The sequence below is a fragment of the Giraffa tippelskirchi genome, chromosome 6 (genome assembly GCF_054371585.1).
Source record: "Giraffa tippelskirchi isolate mGirTip1 chromosome 6, T2T-mGirTip1v1.2.pri, whole genome shotgun sequence".
Classification (NCBI taxonomy): domain Eukaryota; kingdom Metazoa; phylum Chordata; class Mammalia; order Artiodactyla; family Giraffidae; genus Giraffa; species Giraffa tippelskirchi.
This window is the reverse complement of record NC_137280.1, coordinates 72,601,942-72,625,608: the sequence shown is the minus strand read 5'-3', so window position 1 is coordinate 72,625,608 and position 23,667 is coordinate 72,601,942. Positions and strand designations below refer to the sequence as shown.

At 51.1% G+C, this 23,667-nt stretch overlaps 1 protein-coding gene across 1 annotated transcript in view; it reads left to right on the top strand.

Moving 5' to 3' along the window:
• COL22A1 (collagen type XXII alpha 1 chain) overlaps positions 1–23,667 on the top strand; it is a 219,550-nt gene that overhangs the window by 128,895 nt on the left and 66,988 nt on the right. Inside the window, exons 31-42 of the mRNA XM_081502987.1 lie at positions 1,746–1,787; positions 2,718–2,750; positions 5,741–5,794; positions 6,335–6,388; positions 7,344–7,397; positions 8,016–8,069; positions 8,959–9,012; positions 12,169–12,273; positions 13,291–13,335; positions 15,496–15,499; positions 18,394–18,431; positions 22,807–22,884. Of these exons, the coding sequence (XP_081359113.1) occupies positions 1,746–1,787; positions 2,718–2,750; positions 5,741–5,794; positions 6,335–6,388; positions 7,344–7,397; positions 8,016–8,069; positions 8,959–9,012; positions 12,169–12,273; positions 13,291–13,335; positions 15,496–15,499; positions 18,394–18,431; positions 22,807–22,884 (615 nt within the window). The remainder of the gene's footprint in view (positions 1–1,745; positions 1,788–2,717; positions 2,751–5,740; positions 5,795–6,334; positions 6,389–7,343; positions 7,398–8,015; positions 8,070–8,958; positions 9,013–12,168; positions 12,274–13,290; positions 13,336–15,495; positions 15,500–18,393; positions 18,432–22,806; positions 22,885–23,667) is intronic.

The window sequence follows — 23,667 nt, the reverse complement described above, 5'->3', positions numbered from 1 at the left end:
AATCACTGGCTCGGGAAGATCCCCTGGAGGAGGACATGGCATCCCACTCCAGTGTCCTTGCCTGGAGAACCCCATGGACAGAGGAGCCTGATGGGCTGCAGTCCATGGGGTGACAGAGTCGGACATGACAGACCGAGCTTGCTCACACGTGCATTGCACTGGGAAACACTGAACTTGGATGGTCTGGATGAGATTGGTTCTGGAACGTGTGGTCAACAGTGTCAAGAGGAGAACTGGGTGAACTCAGCACTGGACAAGGTGCTGTATTTTCTCTGAAGCTTCTGCAACATGGTCAGGGGAATGCCTCCCAGTAGTTAAGGGCTTGGGCTCAGAGTTTACCACCAGGCTGTACCAGCTGCTGTGTGTGTGACTTTGGGCAGGGGCCCGAGTGTGCCTCTGCTTCAGTTTGCTTATCCATGGAATGGGGGCACACATAAAGCATCTCTGTTACAGGCATTTCAGTGCAGATGAAGGGAATTAACGCACATAGAAAAGTGAGCTGAAACCTGGGATTAAATCCTGTATAACCATAGAAACAATCCTAGAAAACAATGTAACCACTTAAAAAAAATTTAATTGAGGTATGGTTGATTTACAACGTGGTGCCAATCTCTGCTGTACAGCAGAGTAACTCAGTTATATACGTGTAGACATTTTTTAAAATATTCTTTTCCATTATGCTTTATCATGTAACTACTTTTCATTATCATCTTATTGTTGTCACAATTAATAAGAGAAGCCTAGCCCATCTCTCAGTTAGCTTTATTCATTCATTTGTCCACTAATAACCACGTGTGGACCCAGGCCTGCATGTGTGGACCCTGGGCTGCTCAGACACACGTGGGCAGAGATATCCATGTCCTGACACCATCATGACTCACATGGAATGAAGGGTTTTGGGTACCGTTCCTCCTGATGGAGTGGCCCAGTGACCTCCTTTCCTCGAGGCAAATGGAATAACAATTTCCTCCTCATCGGGACCCTGCTGAAGGTCTCACTCAGTCCCCAGAGGACACTGTGAGCTGTGTGTACCGTTACCATTATTTTGCACAGAGGAAAACACGCCAACAGAAGTAAAATAATGTATAAAATGGTAGAGTTAGGTTTCAAGCTCAGGTGAGTTGACTCCCAAGCCTGTGCCATTCACAGGAATGTAACACTCACCCCTCAGGCCCCTGAGAAGAGCCTGAGCCCTCCGAGGAGGGCAGGCCAGGGTCCAGAGGAGCCTCTCGGGCTCAAGCGTGGGCTCCAGGACTCAGTGTGGGGACGTTGGCTGCAGCGGGTGGGAAATCACATCATTGTTGTCAACGGGAGGATGGTCACTTTATCTCCATGTGCACCATGGAATAGTGTAGAGTGGTATAAACGACCTACAGCTACACATGGCAGCATAGATGTTTCTCAGAACAGAGTTCTGGTATGTTTGAAATATTTTATAGCTTGTATCTATATGTCTATCAATTGCAGTAGAGGCAGACTGGGTGAATTTGTCTTCTTAGGAAGGGTATCCCAGGATAAACAGGGCTGTGTGTGAGTGTGCTCAGTCATGTCCGACTCTTTGCGACCCCATGGGCTGTAGCCCGCCAGGCTCCTCTGTTCATGGGATTCTCCAGGCAGGAATACTGCAGTGGGTTGCCATGCCCTCCTCCAGGGAATCTTCCCGACCCAGGGATCAAACCCACGTCTCTTACATCTCCTGGATTGGCAGGTGGATTCTTTACCGCTGTTTCCATTTCTTCATCTAGGGTGAAGTGGGTCCACCGGGGCCCCCTGGATTACCTGGCACTGTAAGTTACTCTGCTTGTAATCCTTTCTCCTCCTGCACACTGACCACTTAGTTATAAGCATCTTTTTAAGGGAGTCTGCCAGCAGCCAGACCCATCCCCGGTCTCGTGATCCAGAAAGTGCATGAGCTTCTGTAAGAGCCGTCTTGTGCTTATTGATTTAGTTCATTCAGCAAGCACGGTTACTGTTGATCAGAACACTGGCTAGACACTGGCCTCCATGCCCACCTGTTGCATGTGGGGATGAAGGTCAGAGACAGGAAGCAGTTTGTCCAGGGTGAGACTGCAACATGGATATACACCCAAGACTCACACCTCCACCCTTTGCAGGTCCCAGAGTGGGTATTGTGAGTTGGGGTTCAGTCGTAAGAGCAGGGGCTTTGGAGCCGGAAGAAAAGAGTGGGTTTGAATCCCACCTGTGCTGCTCACCAGCATTATGATCTTAAACATGTTATTTAATGTGAAAAAGACTCCATCTTCTCATCTGTTAAGAAAAAAAAAATGTTACATGGAGCTGTGTCTTGTACATTTGTAGTGAAAATTGACTGAAATATATAAGGTACATTTTGTAGTTTCTAGTACATAATAAATACTAATAAAAAAAACAAAGGCTATATAAATATGTGAGCATAGTTTGCATTTTTTTTTCACTTGAATGTTTCTTTCCAACCTTGGTATTCTATGTTTTAATCAATTTCGGGGTGGGGTGGCCAGGAACTGGCCTTATCTGGGCACGTAGGGATTGGTCAGTTAGTAGCTGAGGCAGGGGACTGCCTCATATGGAGGGCAAGTGCTTTAAAAGGAATGTGTGATTCTGTTGAAAATCATCCTTAAAGGAGCCCCTGAGGCTGCATTCTTCCACCGGTAAGTCTGTCAGAGGCAGGTTGCTGATGTCCACTCACGTCTGTCTCGTTTCTGTGGTCTCCTTTGCAGACGTCCCTGTTCACACCACACCCGAGAATGCCCGTAAGTAGCAGCGGCGCCTTGTTGCTGCCCGGTGCCCCCCGGCCTGGCTCGTGATGTCCCTGGGTGCTCTGGGGGGTGTGGGGTGCAGGACTGTGTCCTGACTCTCGGCTCTGACCTGTCAGCCGCTGTCAGGCCTCTGGGTTCCCAACCTTCTTCTGGCAGCCGGCGGGGAGCAGGCCGGGCAAGGGACCAGCTCCAGAGGCAGATGGGACCTCCAAGGTCAGGGGCCAGGAGGTGGCCTCCCAGTAGCTGAGGGCGAAGGCCACCCCTCTCTTTGGGTAAAGTGACCCCTCCCTGCACAGGCTAGCTGGTTGTTCCAAGCACGACAGAGCCCTGTGAGCGGCAGAAGGTGAAAGGGCAGAGGGGGCAGGTCAGGGGGTGCCCTGCAGAGAGGGGGCTGGCCTGGGAGTCTTGGGGGCCAAGTCTGAGAGGGGCCGTTCAGGGGATGGTGGGGACTGAGCCTGCTTGGGGAGGTGCTGGCGGGAGAGGGCGTGACTTTTCCTGAAGACGGAAGCACCTGATGGAAAAGGACAGTCAGCGTGGCCGCAGCCCCCAGAAGCCTTTCCCTCCTCCTTCTTGAGGGGCTTCTGTGAAAACGAGTGTGTTCAGGGTCTCTGACGTCACCAAGCTCGCCTCCTTTGTTGGTTCGCTCCTGTGGTTGGGACTTGGCCGACTGCACCACGTGCGGTGGCCAAGAGGCTCAGGAGAGGACCATCTCCACATCGCCGCTAGCTAAAGCAATCCTGGATGTGATGGAAAAGAACAGAGCAGAGACTTGAGTCGGTGCTGAAATTATCGCGGAAGGAGAGGGAGGACTTTGAGCTGCTTTGGGGGAGGAACGGGGAGGAAACGAGGGCGGGGGGGCCGTCCCTGGGTGGTGGGGGGAGGCAGGGGACCACAGGAGTGTCAGAGGATGCTGAGGGGAGAGCAGGCGGGGCTCTGGCTGTGTCTCCTCCCTTGAAGGAAGGGCTCGGAGGGACAGAGCAGGAGAGCCTTGAATGTGGCGGGTGCAGGGCAGGCAGCGCTCCGACCGGCCCTGTGCCCAGGTCACAGATGATGGCCTGAGGCTCGAGGAGCGAAGCACCTTGCCCAGGGCCTTCCTGGAGTCAGGAATCGGGAGGTAGCTGTCGGCCATAAGGCTCTGGCCCAGCTGCTGTCCCGCCGGTGCCGAGGTTTGCTGCTCCGTCACGCTGGCCCGCCACCTCCCTCTTCCAGAACCATGTCCCCCTACACGATGCTTCAGCCCTTCATCCTCTGGGACTCCTCCCTCTTGCCTACCCTGAGTCCCTAAAGCTTGTGGCAAACCTATACATCCAGCCTCTGTGTAAAGGAATTGCTCCATCCGTAAAAGATGATGTCTGAGGTGTTCCCATGAGAAGGGACTGAGAGGGGCCATAGGTCTGCCCAGCCTCCCCTTTGAATCTCGGGGATGGGGGACACCTTCCGGCAGGGTTTGAGCTCTGCAGAAACCAGGAAGCCACTTACAGATGCAAAGCAAGGAAATTGTGTCCACGGGAGAAAAAGATTCATTGGGGATTACTGCATGAATCCCTCTGGGGCTGCCGCGTTGCTGTGGTAACCGTGTTTGTATTGCTGGTTTTGGAAGCCGTTGTTCTGTTTGACTTCTCCCTGCTCACCTCAGCAGTCTGCCTTCCAGTCCCTGCACACAGCGGGGGCCGGGAGATTTGGAGGGGCAGCCAGGTCCCTTGGACAGAGGAGCCTGGCGGGCTATAGTCCACGAGGTCACAGTCAGACATGACTGAAGCGACTTAGCATGCGTATATGCACAAGGTTTGCAGCATAATTAAGAAGGTGACTAGAAAGGGGAGGAGGGAAAGAGAGCCCCAACTCCTGTTGCAGGAACAAGAAGCCTGCTGGGGATGTCGGGGACCCCAGCTGGGGAGGCCGCGAGGCAGCGTGGTGATGACAGTGGAGAACAGAACAGGGGCTGTTAGCTGGTGTGCGGGTCTGATGTCAGAGAGGAGCGTGAACCCGCTCCTTGTCTGGAGGATGGAGGGACAGGCAGTCTCAGGCTGGGACACATTACAGGTGAGAGCTTATGGGGGGGCTTTGTAACTGGTTTAGAAGCCACTCCCTGGAAGAGCAGCCTGACCCACCCCCTCCGCCTGCAGAGGGTTCCAGGAGGCCTAGCCAGTGTCCTGCAGTTGCTGAGCCCAGAGCGGGCATCTGTCTGGGCTGGCATCACCACGAGGGGCAATGGAGGAGAAGGAGGCTCCCATGTTCAGCATTCAACAGCTGTTGACGGGCGCCTGCTGAGCACCCCCATGGTGAAGTCTGCTCCTGGCTCTCAGGCCCCGGGGAGGAACGCCATGAGAGTCTTATCCGAGAGCCTCAGGATCCCTCTCCTGACCCGACCCCCATGGTCCCTTTCCCTGCTGACAGCAAGTGTGCACCGCTCCTTCCCTCTGTGTCCCCCAAATCCATCCCATCAGCCCTTCCATCTTTACGGGTCGTGTCTCCAGTGACTTGAGGACCAGACAAAACGCTTTTGCAAATTTCCACCATGGGACATTTTCTAGGGGGAATGCAAGTTAGAGGCAAGGATGTTGTCTGAGGAATGGAGCCAGAGTGTGTTCTTCTGAGCTGGTGGGAGATGGAGATTCTGGAAGGAGAAGGGAGCTTGCCTCTGTTGAAAGCCTCGTTGTCTGGGCGGCCTCACTGAACCCGGGCTCTCTGGGGTAGAGCGTGCACATTCCATCAGCGGCTGGTGCAGGGGGAGCGGGGCCGCAGCCCAGGCTGTGCGGAAGCTAACTCAGGGACCAGTGATGGGCTTGGGCGGTGGGGGGCGGCAGGAGCCTTGGGGGCAAGGTCGCGGTGGAGAAAGGAGCACGGAAACTGCACACGGCGGTGCCGGCTTCTGCCGGGTTCTCCTCCAGCGCAAGGTGCCTGCACAGGCCCGGAAGGCACCTGCAGACAACCCGAGGGTGGGCCGGACGCAGCTGGCTTACTCTGTGCTCCTCCGCCAACAGGGAGAACCAGGGCCCAGGGGAGAGAAGGGCGATCCCGGCGCGCCTGGGAAGCCAGTGAGTGCTCTCTGCCCTGTGCCCCGCACCCCTCCCGCACCCCAGCCACTCACCCCTGCCCTCACCCTTCCCCTCACCCCTGCCCGCACCCCTTCTCTCACAACCTGCCCTCACCCTTCCCCCTCACCCCTGCCCGCACCCTTCCCCTCACCCCTCCCCTCACCCCTGCCCCTCACCCCTCCCCACACCCCTGCCCCTCACCCCTCCCCTTACCCCTCCCCTCACACCTCCTCTCACCCCTCCCCGCACCCCTCCCCTCACCCCTGTCCCTCACCCTTGCCCGCACCCCTGCCCCTCATTCCTGCCCCACACCCTGCCCCGCACCCCTCACCCTGTGCGTCTGCTTGCCTGAGACGGGACACCTAAGGGCCTGTCTGAACTGCACACAGGAGCCCTGCTGAGCTGAATGTAGCTCTTTCCTCCTCCCTCAGGGGCTCAAGGACGCCTCTCTGTGGATCTCAATTCCTTCTCATTGCCTGTGTTCATGCCTCCCCAGAGCAAGGGTGTGACCTCGTCCGCTGACGGGTGGTTTCATTGCAGGGATCGCCAGGTCATCCTGGAGAACTGGGGCCTCGGGGACCCGTTGGACCACCGGTAAGAGAACCATCTGTTCTCCGTGGGCTCCTGGAGCAGAAATTCGCGCTAGCCCTTGCGCCCCGGCCGGCCCCTCCAGCCTGTCATTCTAGGACTGTCCACCAGGGGGCCCCGCAACAGGCGCTGCTAGGACTGAGTCCAGGGCCTGGAGAGAGAGGTTCTCCCAGAAAACCCTCAAACGCAGCCCCTGTCATTTCTCCTGGAGCCCAGGATGTCATTTCTCCGTCACTGAAGTGTGGGTTTAGCAGAGCTGGTAACCTGCTGCACCCCCTTCCCCCAACAACTCTTAAAATCCAGGCGATCCTGGCTCCCGGAGGCTTTTCAGATGCAGGAAGTCTCCAACTCCAGTTTAAAGGACACCGAGAGTGTGTTGGCATTTTGATTGGCTTCTTAACTGGCTCTGTGCTGGGCAGTGTTTCGCGTGTTCTGAGTGGCCTGTCTGGGCTCAGATCCCAGGGGCCCCCGGCTGCCTGTGTGCGCCTGGATAGGCCTGTCCCTCTGTGCCTCGTATATGTCAGGATGAAGGGTGGGGCTGCTGCCTGTGTCCTGGGGGTAGTGAAGACAGAAGAAGTTTAGGGAACCTGGCGCTGTGATCTCTGCACCTGTAAACCTGCTCCCTGTCCTTTCAGTTTGGTCGTGGTGGTTTAGTTGCTGTGTCGTGTCCGACTCTGTGACCCCGTAGACTGTATAGCCCACCAGGCTCCTCTGTCCATAGAATTCTCCAGGCAAGAATACTGAAGTGGGTTGCCATGCCCTTCTCCAGCAAATCTTCCCGATGCAGGGATCGAACCTGCATCTCCTGCTTTGGCAGGCGGAATCTTTATCTCTGAGTCCAGGGAATCCTGTCCTTTGAGTTTGGATCACCTGATTCTGATGACAGAGGTGCCCCCACGTCGCTGCATGGGGCCGGAGGTGTTGCAGGAGGCATCTCACTTCCTTTTTGTTTCTCATGCAGGGTGCCAAGGGACAAGAAGGTGCTCAGGGAACACCCGGAGCAGCTGGGAACCCCGTGAGTCCTTCCTCGCCACCTGCCTCCTGGGACCCATAGGAGGGGGCTGGGAAAGTGCCGTCCACACTGGAGGGCTGGCCGGGCCCTGGGCGCCTCCTGTCCACCCCGTGACCTCATCACCGGGTCCTCCCTCTCGTCTCCAATGCTAGTTCACACCCTTACAGTCAACTTACATTATACCAGAACGTGTCTCCATAGCTCAGATCTGCAGATTTTGGTCCATTTTCAGGGTTTCCATTCCCCCATGCTCTGAAGCTAGAGGCCACACCCCACCTGAGACATGTGCTTGACAGCACTTGACCTTCCTCTCTGCCCTCCCAATACCCACTCCTCCTCCTCTGCCACCTCCGTGCTGTGGCCTTAAGGGTCGTCCTGGAGTCCTCTTGGCCTCCTGTCACCCCTCTCTGTGCTGGAATCCAACTCCTTTGAGGCTTGGCCACTTGGACCCTTATGACCCCCTGGACAGGAGGGTCATCCTTCCAGTGGAGGGAATGTCATTTAGAAGTATTTTGAGCAAATCAGGGAGAGTTGAATAGGAGGCAAGTTTGGAGAAACACTGGGGGAGCTGCTTGTAATCAATTCCTTGGGGCTTTCTAACCTTCTTCTGTCTCTCTATAGGGAGCTCCTGGACTTGTAGGTCCCCCTGGCCCCAGCGGCCCCCCAGGAAGTGTGGTGAGTAACTGGGGTGGGTGGGGAGGGCAGGGACACCAGCACTGGTTGGATCCACGATGCCCATCCCCCTAGTTAACTCATGTATCATCCACAACAGAACTCAGGGTGTAGGCATCCCTGCTCCCATTTCACAGATGGAGAAATTGAGGTCCCAGAAAAGCTGCCTACAAAGTTACGATCTGAGGTTCTCGGTAACTCAGGAGATCTCCGGGTGGTAAAGGAAACTGCTGGTGGCAGAAAGCTGTGAGCAGCACTGATGCTGGGATCAGCGTCACAGCTGGCCTTGGAGGAAGCAGGATGAAGCTGTAGGAGTGGGAGAGGCCCTGACTGTCAGGTTGCTGGGTCCTAGCCATAGCTCTCTGGCTGCCAGGCCTCTGCAGGGGGCTTCTGAGGCCTCAGCTTTTTCATCTTCAGCCTGGAGTGCGTGGGCTATGTAGGTTCACCTTCGTGCCCCACTGCACTTGACCTATGGAGGCAGCCACCCCGTGGGGGCCCTGCGGTCTGCTTGTGGACCAGCGTTAAGAGCTACCCTGGATGTTGATGGCAATTTCAATTGTGCAACAAAGCATCCAGTGGAATCCAGTGAAGGGCACTGGAGAATTGTGCTCCTGAGATAGGTTGAGTCCAGTCCTGTTCAGTCACCATCTTTTCTGTTAATAATCACAGTGGCTTAGAGGACAGATGTGGGCGTGTGTGTGTGCCAGGCACTGTTGTAAGTCCTTCACACTCACTGACGCCTCACGACCCTGGGAGGCGAGTGTCAGAAGTGGCCCCGTTTTACTCAGGAGGAGACTGAGGCACATGGTGACCAGAAGGGACCCCATTGCTCTTCTCTGAGCACCCTGGGCTCTCTTGAACTTGACCTTGTCAATCACCTTTCTTTCTCCAGGGTCCCCCTGGCTCCAGAGGCCCCCCTGGGAAAGATGGGGAGCGCGGTGAGAAGGTAAGATGCAGTGTGGTCTCCACCCTCCACGGTGGTTCTCAGCTTTTAGGAGGCAGGAAAGGAGCCCGCCCCGCTCAGGCCCGCTTCAGGACCCAGGAGGCCGAGGGCTCCTCTGAAGTTGTCTCCCCTAACCCTCGCCACAGACGTGGGGTCAGATGGGGCCCCGCCCGACAGAGGTGTAGACAGAAGCTCTGAGAGATTAATTCAACCGTCCTGCGTCCCGTAGCTGCTGAGCCGCAGAGCTGCTCGGTCTGCCTCCCAAGCCCCCCTTTCTCTCAATTCAGTGCCCCAGCATAGCCACCCTACACTATCACGTGTGCAATTAAACCTTGCCGGGCTATGAGAAAGAGCTTTATTCATTAGGAAGCAGAGAGACACGGTGTCCCCCCCAAAACGCCAATACCCCGAGGGCAGAGGGGTAGGCTTCCCGGCCTTTTGGAATCCCAGGTGACACGTCCTGACCTCGCATTCTAGCACGTGTCTCCCATGTTTACTCCGACTTCTGGCATCTTGTGGGTGGAGACGGGGATTCTAAACACCCACAGGATGGCGCCCCTTCTCAGCACAGACCGGGCCCCACGAGCGTCAGCAGTGTCAGGGCTGAGGAGCCCAGGTTTCGGGCTTGTGCTGAGCCCACTCAGACCGCAGGGCCGCACAGGTGGCGAGGAGGAGCTGAGGCCCTGACATGCAGCAGAGAGCAGGTGGTGAGGGGAGAGGGGGCTTGCTGTCCTGAGCCCTCAGCGGAAGCTTCTCATCCAGAGACAGAAATCCCAGTGCTCCCCCCCAACCTCTGATGCATCCTCTGCAGCCAACCCCTACCCAGCTCTCCCATCTCTGACCTTACCAATGCAAATTCCTTCAGGTCCACTTCACCTGGGACCTTTGGAAGGTGTGACCATTTTATCTTTTCTATTTTGGCAAAATGTTGTAACAAGTACAGATAAGAGACTTTTACATTTTGATGAGAAGGCTCAGTTTTTAAATGCATACCTCGGAGAAGGAGTGATTTGCTATGAAGAAAAATGATTGTGGAAAATCTCCTTAAGTGAGGGAGGGAAAAAAAAAAACACCTGGCCCATCTGTTTTGCTTTGATTATACCACGTGCAAAGGATAGGGCTCTGTTCTGGAACACAAGGGCAATGACAGCTTAGAAGGCGCTTAGAAGAGGGTTAGTTAGAAGGGAATGTTGAGGACTAGTTGAGCAAAGATGAGAATGTCTGGGGTTTCCCAGGTGGGAGACTCGACTTCAATCCCTGGTTCAGGAAGATGCCCTGGAAAAGTAAATGGCAACCCACTCGAGTATTCTTGCCTGGGAGATCGCATGGACAGAGGAGCCTGGCAGGCTACAGTCCCCGGGGTCACTAAGAGTCGTGACTTAAAAAGACATGACTTAGGGCTTCCCTTGTGGCTCAGCTGGTAAAGAATCCGCGTGCAATGCGGGAGACCCGGGTTCGATCCCTGGGTGAAGATCCCCTGAAGAAGGAAACGGCAACCCACTCCAGTATTCTGGCCTGGAGAATTCCATGGACTATACAGTCCATGGGATGACAGAGAGTTGGACAAGACTGAGCAACTTTCACTTTCACTAGTGACTAAACAGCAACAGCAGTTGGTTTTTTCAGCCGCTAGAGGGAGCCAGACACCTCTGCTCGGATGAGCAGAAGCATGCATGTGAAAGGGGACTTCCCTCTGGTGCTGTACAAAGTGGTAAAAATCCCTGACAGCAGGACCTGCTCTTCTTTCTGACTGTCTAGTGGTGGCCTGAGACTTGCAGAAGCTTATCCTGCCCTGTGCCTGGAGAGAGGTCCTCTCCATCCTTTGCTTTGTCCTCCGTGGGACATGGTACCTCCCCTCACTTCTGCATCAGGAATGTCTGGTGCAGGTTACAGCTTAGGTCCAAGAGAGCCCTGCCCAGAAAGGGGCTTCCTGTGGCCCACGTGGTCCCCTCCCTGCAGCGTTCCACAGCTGGGGCTGCACAGGGCTCCTGGCTTGTGGTCAGAAATGGGGAGCAAACTCCAAGCCCAGCTCCCTCCCTCATCAGATCCTGGCTCCCTCTCTCTCTCTGCACTTTGGATCCCCAAGCAGTGCTCATGTCACTGAAGGCCTGTCGTGTGAAGAGGAATTGGATTTTGTCTGCATTGCCTCAAGTTTGAAGTGAAACCTCTGGAGGATTTCAGAGAGGACTGTCTTGGCTGAATATAAAGACACAGTGTCTAATGGAACTACCCAATAAGGAGATGAACAGCCTGGGGAGGTGGTGAGCTCTGTGCTCTCAAAGGAGTCCAAGCAGAAATGGGAGGACTGCCTGAAAGAGGCACACCTGATGGCTTCCTGCAGTGGGTGGAAGGTTGGACTAGAAAACTACTAGTGTCCTTCCCAGGCCCACGTTCCACGCTGTATAGTTTGCTAAGGCCACTGTAACAAGAGTATCACAAACAGGTGCCTTAAACCACAGAGATGTGCCATGTGTCGGGAAGTCCTAAATCAAGGTGTCAGAAGGGCTGGTTCCTCCTGGGGGCTGTGAGAGAAGGATGTCTTCCAGGCCCCTCTCCTTGGATTATTGATGGCTGTCGTCTCTCCGTGTCATCACGTGGACTTCCCTCTACACAGGCCTGAGACCAAATTTCCCTTTATCATGAGGACAGCAGTTCTTTTGGGGTTAGGCTCCATGCTACTCCAGTATCAGCACCTCTTAACTAATTACACCTGCAGAGACCCTATTTCTACATTGAAGTGCTAGAGTTAAGGGCTTTGGCATATGAATTTGGGGGTCATGTTATACAGCTTGTCCTCTATGCCTTCAGAAGGGTTGGGCTTTCTGAAACAGGGCATCACCAGGAAGCCCACCTGCCCCTTTCAGGTGGTGGTGGTGGGTTAGTCACTAAGGCATGTCTGACTCTTGCAGCTCCATGCACTGTACCTTGCCAGGCTCCTCTGTCCATGGAATTTCCCAAGCAACAATACTGGAGTGGGTTGCCATTTCCTACTCTAGGGGATCTTCCTGACCCAGGGATTGAACCCTCCGCTGCTGCATTGGCAGGCAGTTTCATTACCACCGAGCCACCAGGGAAGCCCTCCCTTTAGATTGGTTCTCCATTGAAAAACTTACTCTCTGCATGTCATTGATCTTGGACACTGTCCACTTCTCTTTCCAGGGAGCAGCGGGAGAAGAAGGGAGCCCAGGGCCAGCCGGCCCCAGGGGCGATCCTGGTTCCCCCGGGGTTCCTGGGCCCCCCGGAAGAGGGAAAGATGGAGACCCGGTAAGTGTCAGGGGCTTCAGTGACCATAATGACCAGGCTGGAATTAGAAAAGAAAAAAAGGCTCCATGGTCAAACTCTGCAAGAAAGCAGCCAGCTGGGACAGGGGTCTTGTATGGGGGCAGCAGCTTGCTCCTGCCCGCATCAGGCCAGCGCGGCACAGGGTCCCGTGTGGACTGCTGGCTGTGGGTCAGGCTCCAGGCCAGACGCTGGGGACACAGACACGGGTTAGAGCCTGTGCCATTGAGATGTTCATGAGATAGCCGAGCAGTCCAGTGACCGTAGCTTGGCCATCCTGGAGAAGGGCTTCCCTGATCTGTGTAAGCCGGGGAGGCCTTGCACAGGAGGTGGCATCTATGCAAAAAGTGAAAGTTGGAAGAAATTATTTTTTAGATGGAGTAGCACAGAGTGGGTGTTGCAGACAGATGAGCTGTGTGTGATATATGTATGTGTAATCCTCCTGCCAACACAGGAGACACGAGACGCAGTTCGGTCCTTGGGTTGGGAAGATCCCCTGGAAAGGAAATGGCACCCCACTCCGGCATTCTTGCCTGGAAAATGCCATGGACAGAGGAGCCTGGCGGGCTACAGTCCATGGGGTCACAAAGAGTCGGACACGACTGAGCACACAGCACATATGTATATATATATAACTGAGTCACTTTGTTGTACACCTCAAACTAACAACATTGTAAATCAACTATACTCCAATATAAAATAAAAATTTAAAAAAAAATGAAATTTTACTACTTAAAAACCGAAAAGGAAAAAAAAAGGATCTTAAGTAGGAAAGCAAACTAAGAGAGACTGAGGGGTTTGCTCAAGATCACACACAACTGGTAGGTGGTAGAGTCAGAATTCACACCCAGAGGTTCTGTGTCTCAAAACCAGGTTGTTTTGCTTTGTACACGACAGGTCATGGTGAGAGTCCTGTCCTTCTGTGTGGCCCCAGAGCACAGGGTAAATGGGAGATGCTCATTCATGGTTCCATGATCTTCTTTGTTCCTTTCCTTTTCCCAGGGACTTCGTGGCCCACCAGGATTACCAGGACCTATGGGAACCAAGGTGAGTATTTATCTAGCAAACTGTAGATGCCGTGGGTTGCACTTAGAAAGGAAACATGCTGAATTTAATTGTGAACATCTCTGGTCACCTCTGTCTACTTCCATGTTCATCACTTGTTTCCTAACAAAAGCCTCTGCAACTCTGAACCATGAGATGGAAGTGGGTGCCACATAGTTGTTTCTTAATAAATATTTGCAGTTAAATAAGTTGCAAAAGACGCTTTCAACCAGCGAAGGAGTAGATCTAGTCTTGTGCTGGGGGCTTCCCTGGTGGCTCAGTGGTAAAGAACCCACTGCCAACGCAGGAGACCCAAGTTCTATCTCTGGGTTGGGAAGAGCCCCTGGACAAGGAAATGGCAACCCACTCCAGTATTCTTGCCTGGGAAATCTCATGGACAGAGGAGCCTGGTGGGCTACAGTCCATGGGGTCACAAAAGAGTCGGACATGACTTAATGACTAAACAACGACAAGTCCGGTACTGTTACTTTAATTGGGGAGACAAAGGGCCCTCGAATTTCAGATGATTAACATAATAAAAGTTTATTCCTCATTCACATTCACGTTAAGTCTAATGGGAGTTTTGTTGAGTGGAGAGTCCTGACCACACAGCCGTTCAGGGACCCACGTTCCTCCAGTCCCATGCACTCGCTCCTCTGAGACTTCAGTGCCTCCTACCGAGCCCTCCGCATGCAGTGGTAAACGATGGAAAAGACGGTGGAGGACCTTGTGGGAAGATTTTGCGGGCCAGGCCCGGAGGTGGTCATTCATTTCCACCAACCTCCTGACCCCGCAGGGGAGGGGGCGATTGTCATCTAGCCGGGAGTCCAAGAGGAAAGGCAAACACTTCAGTCAATAGCAGGCATTTCTTCTTAAATTTGCTTGTAACCATGACTCAGAAAAGATGACTTTGCCCATGAGGGAGTATTCATAAGAGAACTTTCCTAGGTGATGAGGACAGTTTTCCTGAAGTTATCCTTATACTGAATCATTGAGTTCATTGAGTCATTCATGCATCCATTAACAGTATGCTTATTATTTCATTCATGGCGGATCCACTGAGCCTCCGCTGCGTGTCAGATCTGGAGGTGGGCTGGGGGATGTCAGCAATGAGTGGCACATATCCCCAGCCCTCTAACGGCTCAGGAGCTGGGTGAGAAGCAGATGAACAGATACTGGGATAGAGGGAGGCTTAGGCACAAGTGCTCAAGGGGGCTCCCGGCCCAGCCTGGTTTGACTCTGAAAGACTTCTTGGTGGAGATGATGTTTGTCCCAATTCTAAAGTGTGTGTAGCAGCTGGAAGGGGAAGACAAGGAAAGAGTTCTCTGCAGGGTCCTAACATGGGAGAAGACCATGGGTGCATGAGATAGAATGTGCTCAGAGCACAGCATGTGTTGTACAGGCACCCACAGCCAGTGAACAACTACTTGACCAGTTCAGATGCATAAACTTAAGAACGTGGGTGACATAGTCAGTGAGGGACATTAGAATGTTTATTTTTTGCTTTAGTTTAACAAATATATTCAAAATCACATGAAGCATTACTGTAGAGTTACCGTACTTTTATCCACTTGCATATATTTATGCAAACAGATTTTTAAAATTTTTTTTTATGTGCCTTTGTTGTCACCAGCTATCTTTCCTGGACCCACTTTCTGAGTCAGCCAGCACTTTCCTAAACCACATCCCCACCACCCAGCCCAGTTACTGAAGATACAACACTTTGGGAATCCGTTTATGCTGCTCTTACGGGAAGTTTTATCTGAAGGCCCAGATACTCATTCTTTTATTTCTCTTCTTTTATTTTTTAGCTGTGTTTTGGGGATCTTAGCCACAAAACCACAGAGAGTATATTGTTTTTATTGTATGTAAAAGTCTTGGTCTACAGTAATAACCAGGATATGGAATTTGAGAACTCAGGAGTAATTGCTGGGGGCTTCCCTTGTGGCTCAGCTGGTAAAGAATCCGCCTGCAATGCAGGAGACATAGGTTCGATCCCTGGTTTGGGAAGATCCCCTGGAGAAGGGAAAGGCTACCCACTCCAGTATTCTGGCCTGGAGAATTCCATAGACTGTATAGTCTGCAAAGAGTTGGACACGACTGAGCAACTTTCACTTTCACTTTCTAGGTTAAACTTGCTGCCTGATTTTTTCCGCCCTTCAGGCAGGTGACCTCTGCAGTCATACTGAGCTTGTACTGATGAAGATCACGTGCGTTCCCCTAATGGTGATTTTGTTGTTCATGATGAAAGGAAAAAGAAATGAGGGAGTTCTTTGAGTGATCTGAGCAAATATTTGGCAACTCCCTAGTTTCTGAAGAAAAAAAAATAAAAATGGAAACAACTTTGCCCGGAGCAGTGGGCGCGTGTGGAGCAGGGAGGTAGGACCAGGGGCTGGAGGACCTCTGGATTCACAGTCAGTTCAGACGTGTGTCTGAGGTTCCTGCGTGATGCTGTGAACCTGGCATCTGCCCAGCAGTGCTTTTGTGCTCCCGGTTCCCCCCGAGAGGAGGAATTTCAGGATCTGGGAGAAATCAATTGCCTCTTAGAAGGCAGGGAGGCAAGGGCACTGAAGAGGGCACCAGAAATGAGAGACTGGGAGGAAATGGGTTACAATGTCCTTTCTCTGGGCTGCTTATTTATGAGGTTGATAAAAATCTACCTCCCAGGCAGAGTTTGGGGAAAAAAATGAGGTACTCCAAATAAAGTATTTGCCTGCCTAGCCTCATGTTTGCCACAGGTGCATGCCCAATAAATATTAGTGAGCCTTATCATTAGATCACCCTGTGGAGTCTGCTTTAGGGTTGTGGCAAGAAGGTGAGGGGTCTAGAGAGACCTGACTCATCCCTGTCGGCCTGTTGTAGGAGAGAGAAGCCCCAGTGGAAGTGTGGGGAGGCGGCAGTGAGGCGTGGAGAAGAGAGGCAGGCAGAGACCCAGGGTGAGATGTGCAGAGGGCCTTGTCCTGGGGTACAGTTGACCAGCCAGTTTCAAATCCATGGCACCCATGGGAAGCTGTGCTCTCTCCCTGTTTACATACGAGATGTGTAAACAGATGACCCTTTCAGTGTTTATTGTCTGTATTTGCAAGTTAGAATGTAGTTTAGAATAAAGGTTTCCCTAGTCAGCTGGCATTCAGAAGGTAAATTGGAATCAGAGAGATCTTTAGTTGTAGAATGAGGGCTCGTGCAGGGACAAGGTGGGAGGAAGGGGAGAGACGCCCTTCCTCACAGTGTTTGGCTATGGGCCTTGCCTGGGTGCTGTCCCTGGTGCTGAAAACCCCTGGGAACTTAAGAGTGCTCTACAAGGATTTTTTGGGCTCCAGAATCACTGCCGATGGTGACTGCAGCCATGAAATTAAAAGACGCTTACTCCTTGGAAGGAAAGTTATGGCCAACCTAGATAGCATATTTAAAAGCAGAGACATTACTTTGCCAACAAAAGTCCGTCTAGTCAAGGCTATGGTTTTTCCAGTAGTCATGTATGGATGTGAGAGTTGGACGGTGAAGAAAGCTGAGCACTGAAGAATTGATGCTTTTGAACTGTGGTGTTGGAGAAGACTCTTGAGAGTCCCTTGGACTGCAAGGAGATCCAATCAGTCCATCCTAAAAGATATCAATCCTGGGTGTTCATTGTAAGGTCTGATGTTGAAGCTGAAACTCCAATACTTTGGCCACCTCATGCGAAGGGTTGACTCATTGGAAAAGACCCTAATGCTGGGTAGGATTGGGGGCGGGAGGAGAAGGGGATGACAGAGGACGAGATGGTTGGATGACATCACCGACTTGATGGACATGGGTTTGGGTAGACTCCGGGAGTTGGTGATGGACAGAGAGGCCTGGCGTGCTGCAACTCATGGGGTCGCAAAGAGTTGGACACGACTGAGAGACTGAACTGAACAGAACTGAACAAGGATTTTCCTTGGTGCTTTCTCAGCCCTTCATAATGACTTACAGCCACAAAAAGACTCTTTAAGATGCCTTTCCTTCTCTTGGGTGGACTTGTTTCTAGCAAAATGAACAAGGTTTGCCTTCTGACAGAGCTGGGTTAGGATCCCAGCCCAGCTGCCTGTAAGATAGATACGTGTGTGCTAAGTCACGTTAGTCCTGACCAAGTCTTTGCGACGCTATGAGCTATAGCCCTTTAGGCTCCTCTCTCCATGGGATTCTCCAGGCATGAATACTGGAGTGGGTTGCCACACCCTCCTCCTGGGTATCTTCCCATCCCAGGGAGCGAACTCACATCTCTTATGTCTCCTGCCTTGGCAGGTGGGTTCTTTACCACTAATGCCACATGGGAAGCCCAAGATCTATGATGTAAGGGCAAGTGGCTTATTGTTTCTGAGACTCTGATCCTTTTCTGTATGAAGGAGTAAAATGTAGTTAACCCCCAACAGGCTCCTGTGGATAAGTAATCTCACGGCACATAGTTTTTCAATAAATGACCTCCTCCTTCCACGACCTCACACATTTTCCTCCCTAAACACTGTTGAACTGGCTCAGAGTGTCTTGCAACCAAAACAGATACTACAGTCACTATTATAGATTATAGCTCACATGCCCCCTTTCTTCTAATCAGAAACCTTCTTGCTTTTCCTGACTGAGCTTTGAGGTCTTTGGCTTTTTTCTTGGAGCCATTTTCTCCAAGTTTCAGTCCATTAAGCTGTTGCTTCGGGGAAATGTTAGCATCACAGAGGGCCATAAACATACAAATGGAGCCAGGCCTGTGCTCCTGCAGCAGAGATCAGTTGTGACTCAGATTCTTGGCAGGGCTGCTAGAGGTCATTCATCATGTTCCCTCCTGAGCAAAAAGTTGATTTTGGTCAACAGTAAAATTTAGTACCTGACAAAATGCGAGTGATGATAGATTCACTCATTCAGACATTCAGGAATTTGCTGTTAAAGGGCTGTTCCAGGCCCAACACTAGGCATTGTGGATGCAGAAGTGTGTAGATACTGTGCTTGACGTAGGGTCTGACTCCGTTTAGGTACTTGACAAATATTTTTTGAACTAATGGATAAATGAATCAATGGATAATTTATTCTTTAAAGATATTTAAATGAAAGTTAGAGGGTCAGACACAATGGGAGGGTGGTGTGTTAAAGTTAAGATACATTCAAATGTCTTCTGAAGGCTGAGAGGCAGGCAGGCAGAGGTGGGTTTATGGAAATGAAATGATTGGGCTGAGTTTTAATTGGTGAGTAAGTATTTGGAAATAATGGAAACTGTGAGAGACTTTATTTTGTGGGAGGGGCTCCAAAATCACTGCAGATGGTGACTGGAGACATGAAATTAAAAGATGCTTGCTCCTTGGAAGAAAAGTTATGACCAACCTAGGCAGCATATTAAAAAGCAGAGACATTACTTTGCCAACAAAAGTCCATTTAATCAAGGCTATGGTTTTTCCAGTAGTTAGAGTTGTGACTCTGAGAGTTGGACTATAAAGAAAGCTGAGCGCCAAAGAATTGATGCTTTTGAACTGTGGTGTTGGAGAAGACTCTTGAGAGTCCCTTGACATCAAGGAGATACAACCAGTCAATCTTAAAGGAAATCAGTCCTGAATATTCATTGGAAGGACTGATGCCAAAGCTGAAACTCCAATACATTGGCCACCTCATGCGAAGAACTGACTCACTTGAAAAGACCATGATGCTGGGAAAGATTGAAGGTGGGAGGAGAAGGGGACAGCAGTGGATGAGATGGTTGGATGGCACCACCAACTCGATGGACATGAGTGAGTAAGCCCTGGGAGTTGATGTTGGACAGGGAAGCCTGGCGTGCTGCAGTCCATGGGGTCGCAGAGAGTCGGACACGACTGAGCGACTGAACTGAACTGAAGTATTTGGAAGCTTAGAACCTGGATGAAAGAAGACCCCTTTGTGAGGATCAGCTGGTTCAAGAAACAGGAGTGTGAACAGTTACTTAGAAGAACACAAACTGCATCATTAGTGTGATTTAGCTTGCAGTTGTTAGTGTTTTGTGCTGTGCATAAAATATAGCCTTGGGAAGAAGGGGGGGGGAAGCTAAAACAAAGTAAAAGGGAGATCTACGTTAACTTTTCTTTTTAGTTTTTATTTATTTTTGGCTGTGCTGGGTCTTCATTGCTGCACTCGGGTTTTCTCTAGTTGCAGTGAGTAGGGACTACTCTCTAGTTGCAGTGGGCAGGCTTCTCATTGCGGTGGCTTCTCTTGTCGCAGAGCACAGGTTCTAGGTGCACCGGCTCAGTAGCTGTGGTGTGCTGGTTTAGTTGCCCTGAGGCATGTGGAATCTGCCGGAACCAGGGATGGAACCTGTGTCCCCTGCATTGGCAGGTGGATTCTTAACCACTGGACTACGAGGGAAGTCCCTGCATTAACTATTTTAAAGGGGAAACTGGGGTGCAAAAGAATATGGATTTTTCTAATATGTATAGCGCTCATTTTTTGTCTTCTAACTTGGCTGATAAAATATAATATACGCCTTTTAACACTCCATGTTATACAGTCTCTTACCTTGTAAATCTGCAGTAGATACGAGTCTGCAGTAGATATGTGGGAGTTTGGTAAAATGTTCTTTTGTTTCCTCTTTGATGAGGGTCTTAAGGGTGCCATAGAGGTTATGGCATTTATCCAAGGTCACAGGACCAGGTTGACATCGTTATGTGACTGAACCGAACTCGAGTCAGTTTGCCTAATGCACAGCAAAGCCAGCCTGCTGCCACGGGGCGAAGAACAGTAGTGTTTGATGCCTGGAGCAAAGAGAACGGGGAGGCAAGTGAGACTCGAAGCCCTGGCAGCTTTCAGACAGTGTTTAAGAGCAGCATTTAGATGAGGGTCATAGGGTGTGTGATCAGTTGGTGAACATCTTTCTGACTGGTTGGTGGTGAGGTAACAGGGTGATGTTTGGAAATCTTAATTATCAACCACCTGGTTCCAGCCAGTCTGGGATCCACATGCTGGTCAGCATCCTCTAATGCGAGGGGATCTTGGTTTCTGCACGACAGCTCAAAAGTGCATGTCGGGTTTTTCCTTCAGGAGAAACTAGGAGTCCTGCGACTCTGCTCCATTGCTCAGCCATGTTTAGGTCGTCATTACTTTTCTTGCTTGACTGTTTTTCCTTTGTTTCTGTTTTTCTGTTTTTGCTTCTCCTCTCTTCCCAAATTAGTAGCTGCTTGAATCTGCTCTTTGGAGCTTGGGGAAGGCCAGACAAGAAGCATGGAAAGGACGTGGAGGGAGTTGTACCCGGGAAAACCCTGCAGGGTCCTGCTCAGTTTCAATCGCCCCCTTTTCTTTGGTCCTCTTCTATCCTGGGGGGAAGAGGGGCAGGACAAGAATGGGAATAAAGTTTTGGATAGAGAGGTTAGTCGTGAACCCATAGGGGAATGTGCTTTTAAGGGGGACTCGGTTTCAGTCCTGAGACTGGACTTGTGGTCACGTGATGGCCAGAGTGAACTCCTCCTCCTCATCCTCTCACTGTCCAGTGTGCTGGTGAGTGACCCAGCACTGATCATATCACTCTTAGTTCATTGCACTTTTTTACACCTTCCCCTTATTTCTTGACTTCCTCCCCTCCCACCTTCCCCCTGCACACAAATCAGATTTTCTGGCAGTCTCAGGCATCTTGTACTTCCCAGAATCAACCACATCATTTTATTCTAAAGAAACAGGACGCACCACCTGGGACTCTGAAGAGGATCTCTCGGGACTGTTTGCAGAGGCGAGGGTGGGCCAGGGGGAAGCTGTGGTCCTCAGGACACATGGCCACTGTGGACCTGGGTGGAGGAGGGAAAGAGACGGTGTTACCAGAGTTTAGGGAGAGTTTAGACTATGGCTCATCTCTTTTGTGAGAACTTCGCAAGCCTCTTCTGATCTCTCTCCTGAATCTAACACAGAGCATTAGAAATGGGCAGGGCCCCTGAATGAGTCATCTTTGATCATGGAGCCAGATTGAAGTTTGCTGTGAATAAACAACCAACATTTGTTGAATGAATGTATAACTTACAAACTCGTCCAAGCAACAGTCACACTGCAGGAAAAACAAATCATCTTGAGGCATTATTTTTCTGAAAGGTCCAGATGTAAAGTTTTCAAACTGAGATGATGGTTGCAGGGTAAGCCAGTTATTAATAGGATTTTCATTTAATGCTTAAAAACATAAGCCTTGATAAAGCAGTGTTGCCTAGCAATGTCAGGTTCTACCTAAAATAAGTTTGCTGCACATTATCTAATTGGCTCTTCATGACACCCTCCTAAGGCTACTTCCATTTGCCATACAAATTAACTCACCCAGAAGATGGTAAGTGGCTTGAATAGGGTCACCCCTCATTTCAGTATTAGGCTTGGCTACCATCTGCTGACCTAATATAGGGGTACAGTCTCTTATGCAAAATTGTGTGGGTCCTGTGTGCCTTGGATTGAGTTCATTTTGGAATTTAGAAAAGTAGTAGTTTACAAGTGATGCAAATAGCATTTACTATGGTGTGTGGGGCAAAATTCCTCGTCAAACTCATTATAATGATGCCATAGAAATGTGTAAATATCCACGAAAAAGGGGATGTCTGAAGATTGTAATTAGCCTTCAAGTCAGTACAAGTCAGCTTTTGCTGCCCGTTGAGTTAGGGTAAACACTTGTTTTCAGAGGTCGAGAATTTTGAAATTGTGGATACAAAGATATGACAGTCTCAGTGTCCTTCTATAGAAAGTAGCAAACAGAATTCCTCCCCTGCTTTCCTTTCCTTCTCCTTTTTTTTTGTCCAATCAAAGTCCAGAACGATGGGCACCTGAGACCAGAAACAACCACAGCAGCTAAAGTGCATTGGCTGCCATGCCAGGCACTCTCTCTGCGTCATCTGCGGACAAACATGGCATCTGCTGGCCCGGCAGCTCCTGGTAGAACCTGGCCTTCGTAAATGAAGGAACTTGTTGCCCTCTGAAGCCAGCAGTTACCAACCAGAACTTAAACCTACACTCTATTAACCACCATGCTTGAAGGCAGAGATTTTATCTCAGTCATTCTTGCCCCTCGCAACCTCTGGAAAAGTGACCCACAAAATGTAGGTACTTGGCACATTATTGGCAAAATGATGAATTCATTCATTGATGATGTGGGAATTGGGTTGAAATGTGGATACACGGTCAAATCTGGTGTGAGTTCAGGGTGGGGCAGGAGAAACGTGGAAAAAGCACAGTAAAACTTGGAATTGTGGTCACCTGTGGGGGCTGGTCATATTGTTATAATCACATCTGGAGCCATAAGCAATGTTGGGGCACAGTCACCGCTGAAAGGTAGGTGGTCACAGTTGGTGACTGTGGCCCAGGCTTGTTGGACTGAGTGGGATGAGGGGCAGCTTGGATGAACTCGAGGGGGCGGGCAGAATGGGGTGCTGGGAGAGATGCTGGCTGGAGGATATGGTCCAGACATTGGGAGAAACAGAATTGCCCTGCACCTCTGCTCTCTCCTGCCCAGAGCTGACATATTGACTGTGTGTTTTCTCTCTTCAGGGGGACCGTGGTGTGCCTGGGATCCCTGGCTCTCCTGGCAACCGTGGAGAGCCAGGCATGGCGGTCACAGGCCCTCAGGTGAGTCTTTATTCACCCAGCATTTCCTTGCTCCGGGACACACAGCCCGGGCCTGCTATGACGGCAGACCACTCCTTTCCAGGCTAATCTGGTGATGGGTCTCTGATCCCCGGGTCAGTCAGCGTGTAGGTCTGTCCACTGTAGCTGATGCTGTTACTAAAACCTAGTGTATTTCTTATGGGAATAAGGCCTCTGGGGAAAGATGTGTCCTTTCAAAGAGGAGTGAGAGAACAAAGCTCATTATAAAAAGAAAAGGGGAGGTGGAAAGGACTCACTGTCCAAACTGCAAAAACAGTGATAGCCAGTGAGCCTGAGCTGGCTGGGGGAGGGCTGTGATCTTGGAGGAGTGACTTGCCTTCATGCTCTTTCAGGCAAAGGTGAGTTCATCATCCCTCTTCATAATATACCGGTGAGGACATAAATGGAATCAAGAAAGGTTTTTTTTTATTTACTAGTTTAATTTTATTTATTTATTCTGGCTTTGCTGGGTCTTCATCGCTGCGAGGGCTTTTCTCTTTTTCAGCAAGTGGGGGCTACTCCGTAGGTGCGGTGCTCAGGCTTCTCCTGGTGCAGAGCGCACAGGCTGTAGGGCATGCAGCCTTTGGTAGTTGTGGCAGTGGGTTCAGTAGTTGCAGCTCCCAGGCTCTACAGTACAGGCTCAGTAGTTGAGGGTCATGGGCTTAGTTACTGTGGGACACATGGGATCTTCCCAGATCAGAGATTGAACCCATGTCTCCTGCATTGGCAGGTAAAGGCTCAGATTCTTTACCACTGAGCCACCAG